Source organism: Eulemur rufifrons, chromosome 8, assembly GCF_041146395.1.
Source record: "Eulemur rufifrons isolate Redbay chromosome 8, OSU_ERuf_1, whole genome shotgun sequence".
Taxonomy (NCBI): Eukaryota; Metazoa; Chordata; class Mammalia; order Primates; family Lemuridae; genus Eulemur; species Eulemur rufifrons.
In genome coordinates, this window is record NC_090990.1 from 16,466,699 (window position 1) to 16,470,112 (window position 3,414).

General features: G+C 51.3%; 1 protein-coding gene across 1 annotated transcript; it reads left to right on the forward strand.

Annotated features, from left to right (window-relative positions):
* Positions 1-3,054: 3,054 nt before the first annotated feature.
* LOC138389240 (large ribosomal subunit protein eL39-like) lies at positions 3,055-3,210 on the forward strand. Its single transcript, XM_069477468.1, has one exon. The coding sequence runs from the start codon at positions 3,055-3,057 to the stop codon at positions 3,208-3,210; it is 156 nt and encodes a 51-aa protein (XP_069333569.1).
* Positions 3,211-3,414: the final 204 nt, after the last annotated feature.

Here is a 3,414-nt window from a genome sequence, read left to right on the forward strand (position 1 = left end):
GTGCCAGCCCCAGCGCAGGCCTTGAGAAAGTCACTTCCCTTGTCGGAACCTGAGTTTCCTCACCCTCGCATGGGGATGCTGGCTCAGAAGGGCCTGGACGCCTTTCCTGGCTTGCAAGTGGGACACCAGTCTACAGAGCCACGGGGCGAGGCACTGCCCCGCTCTCTCTGCTCCAGGGAACGAGGGACTTTTCTAGCCGTTTGGGGTGGGGGTTGCGTTTCTGCTCCTGGACCTCTGCCTGAATGGGTGGAGCCTGCCTGTCCGTTGCTCCCGCAGAGGGAAGTTGGGTAGGATGGGAGGGGGCCGTGGATGCCTGGGTGACCCGAAGCTGAGCCCAGAGTCTCAGGCTTGCAGAGGACCTTCCAGATCAGCCTCGTGTCCACGACTCGAATTCCTGTCACGTGGCATCAGGAAGGACTTGTATCCCTTAGGGTCCCACCAAGAAAACAGAAACACTCTACGTATTTCAGACGGAGGGACTTAATACAAGGCGTTAGTCACACAGGTTATGGCAGAGCTGAGAAGCCAAAGAGGGCATGTTGAGTTGGCCCAGAGATTAGCCACTACGGGAAACTGTCACCGCCCCGGGGGGGACGGAGGGGCTGGGGAGGCAGCGAGGATGGCAGAGCCCGGGATCTGGGGCTGTGCGGGGCCAGCCGCAGGATGACTGGGGGGAGCTGGAGCACAGAGGAGACACGGCTGCTGCTGAGGTCGCCAAAGTGGCCAGCTGGTAGGGAGCACTCCAGCTTCTCTCTTCAAGCCTCCTCACCTCCAACGTCCTCCAGCAACCAGCCCTGGCAGAACCTGCTGGAAACTGGCCAGCAAGAGAGCTTGGGAAACGCAGCCGGCAGGCGTCAGCTCCGCAACACAGAGAGAACTTATTTGCGGTTAGAGGACCAGGATCGGCCCCGTGACTATTTGTGTTGAAACGCTCTGGGTGCCGGGGAGCTCACTCTCTCACACTAGAGGTGGCAACGACAACCCATTTTGCTGCCAGCTGAGTATGAGGGTTCGGCTCAGAATAAGGAAGAAATATTGGTTTCCTGTGACTCCCAACCTGAAGACGAGGGGTTTGTCTTCGGAGCAGGAGCCCTTTGCGTGTTGCTTCCTGCAGCCACGTCTGCCAGGAAGGCCCTTTCCACCCCGACCTGCCAAGACCCGGCTCTCCCAGGAGACTGTCCCACACCCCCATGCTCAGCGACAGTACCCTGTGTCCTTCCATAGCATCTGCTTCCTGCTCCATTTAGCACAATGTAGTTAACGTTATGTTCGTTGTGAATTTCCCTGCTTGTTCCACGTAACGCATTAGGGGTACAGAGCTTGGCGAACTTGACTTTGCCTTCCCAGTGCAGGCACCAAGTTCAAGAGTCGTCCGCTGACCTGTGTGCCAGGTCTACGGAGTGCTTGGCGTGCATGATCTAATTTCATTCTCACAGCCCCGGAAGCAGGTATGATTGTCTCCGTTTCTCAGCTGGGGAATCTGAGGTTCAGAGAGGAGAGTGGCCAAGGCCACTTGGCTAGTGGGGCAGAGCTAGGGTTTGAACCCAATCTCTTCTGGCTGTGAAGGCCACATTCCTGGCCACGGGGCCACACGGTCTTGCCACAGTATGGCTGGCAGCAGGGTGGGATTGCGTGAGATGCCTCCCTGGGATGGTTCCGGTTCCGCGTCTGGTACTTTGGTCCCCACCCTCCATCCAAGGCCCTGCGTCAGCCCCTTGCAGACAAGGCAGCCATTCCCACAGCCACTTCTCCATTCTGCAATGACCGAGAGGCCGGGCTGGGAGAGCAGGTCTGACCGCAGATTGGCAGATGTTTCCACATGTGGAAGTGAGCTGCCTTTTTGGAGTCCCCAGCCTGCCTCGAGAAAGCACAGCGATAAACCGCTCTGCACACAGGGTCTCACCTAGTCTTCACAGCAGCCCCAGTGAGGTGGATACTACTATTATCTCTATTTCGGAAGTAGGGAAACCGAAACTCAGAGAGGACAACCGAGGTACAGAGGTCAAGGTCACACAGTGGCAAGTCCAGACCTAGAACTCATCTCTCAGTCTTGGTTCCTGGTTCAGTGTCCTGACCAACTCTTGAGAACACCCATAAAACTTAAAAATTTATATTACGATATTTCAACAAATCTCTGACATCACTGACTATAGATGCACCACTATTTTACAGACCCTGGGAAATACAAACGTTGTCAACTGAACTAGGACACGATACTTTCTTAGCACTTAGAATTTTTTATTTTGGGCCTGATGTGGTGGCTCACGCCTGTAATCCTAGCACTCTGGGAGGCCAAGGCAGGAGGATCGCTCGAGGTCAGGAGTTCGAGACCAGCCTGAGCAAGAGTGAGACCCCCGTCTCTACTAAAAACAGAAAGAAATGATCTGGACAGCTAAAAATATACATATGGAAAGAAATTAGCTGGGTATGGTGGCGCATGCCTGTAGTCCCAGCTACTCGGGAGGATGAGGCAGGATTGCTTGAGCCCAGGAGTTTGAGGTTGCCATGAGCTAGGCTGACGCCATGGCACTCTAGCCCGGGGCAACAGAGTGAGACTCTGTCTCAAAAAAAAAAAAAAAAGAATTTTTTATTTTGTACTTATTAAAAGAGCTCTTTTATATTTATATGCATGCTTGTCTGGACATGAAAGGAAAATTTACATGAAAATCAATTTATAGGAAATGAAATTTATATAAAAATAAACTTCTTCACATTCAAAACCCGACTGACTCAGAATAGCCGAAGCCACGCTTTTCCACACAGCCTTGTCCTCTGTGCCGGCGAGTGCCGGCGATGAAGATCTCTCTCTCTCTCTTTAAAGATATTTTATTGAGGTAAAGCTTACCTATGGTAAGTATTCTTGATGAATTTTTATCCACGTAAATACTCATCCATAGTCGATGGTAGGCTGGAGCTGGCTCCCATTAGGATTGTTAAATATTCAGAAATTTTGCAAACCAGTTTTTAAACTATTGGCCACTTAAAATCAACGGTAACCCGCTTTTCTCCCTGCCTCTGCCATCTTGGTGTGTGTGGTTCACTCTGTTTCTCGCCATGTCTTCTCACAAGACTTTCAGAATCAAGCAATTTCTGGCCAAGAAACAAAAGCCAAATCGTCCCATTCCCCAGTGGATTTGGATGAAAACTGGCAATAAAATCAGGTACAACTGCAAGAGGAGACATTGGAGAAGAGCCAAGCTGGGTCTATGAGGAACTGCACGTGAGACGATGACATATTTATGCTCCATCAAGGTCACTATCGTCTCACCATGTCAGAAAATGTCACTGCTGAAAATGTCACTGCTATCCGGACAGTCAGACACATTTCATTGGGAAAATGATTTTTCTCTTTGTTCATATGCTCTGCACTAATAAGCTGGTTCAGTAATAAATATGAGAGACCTTTTGTTTGGG

Excerpts from the sequence above, each read along its gene's own strand:
- LOC138389240 (XM_069477468.1), top strand. The coding sequence starts at position 3,055 with ATGTCTTCTCACAAGACTTTCAGAATCAAGCAATTTCTGGCCAAGAAA.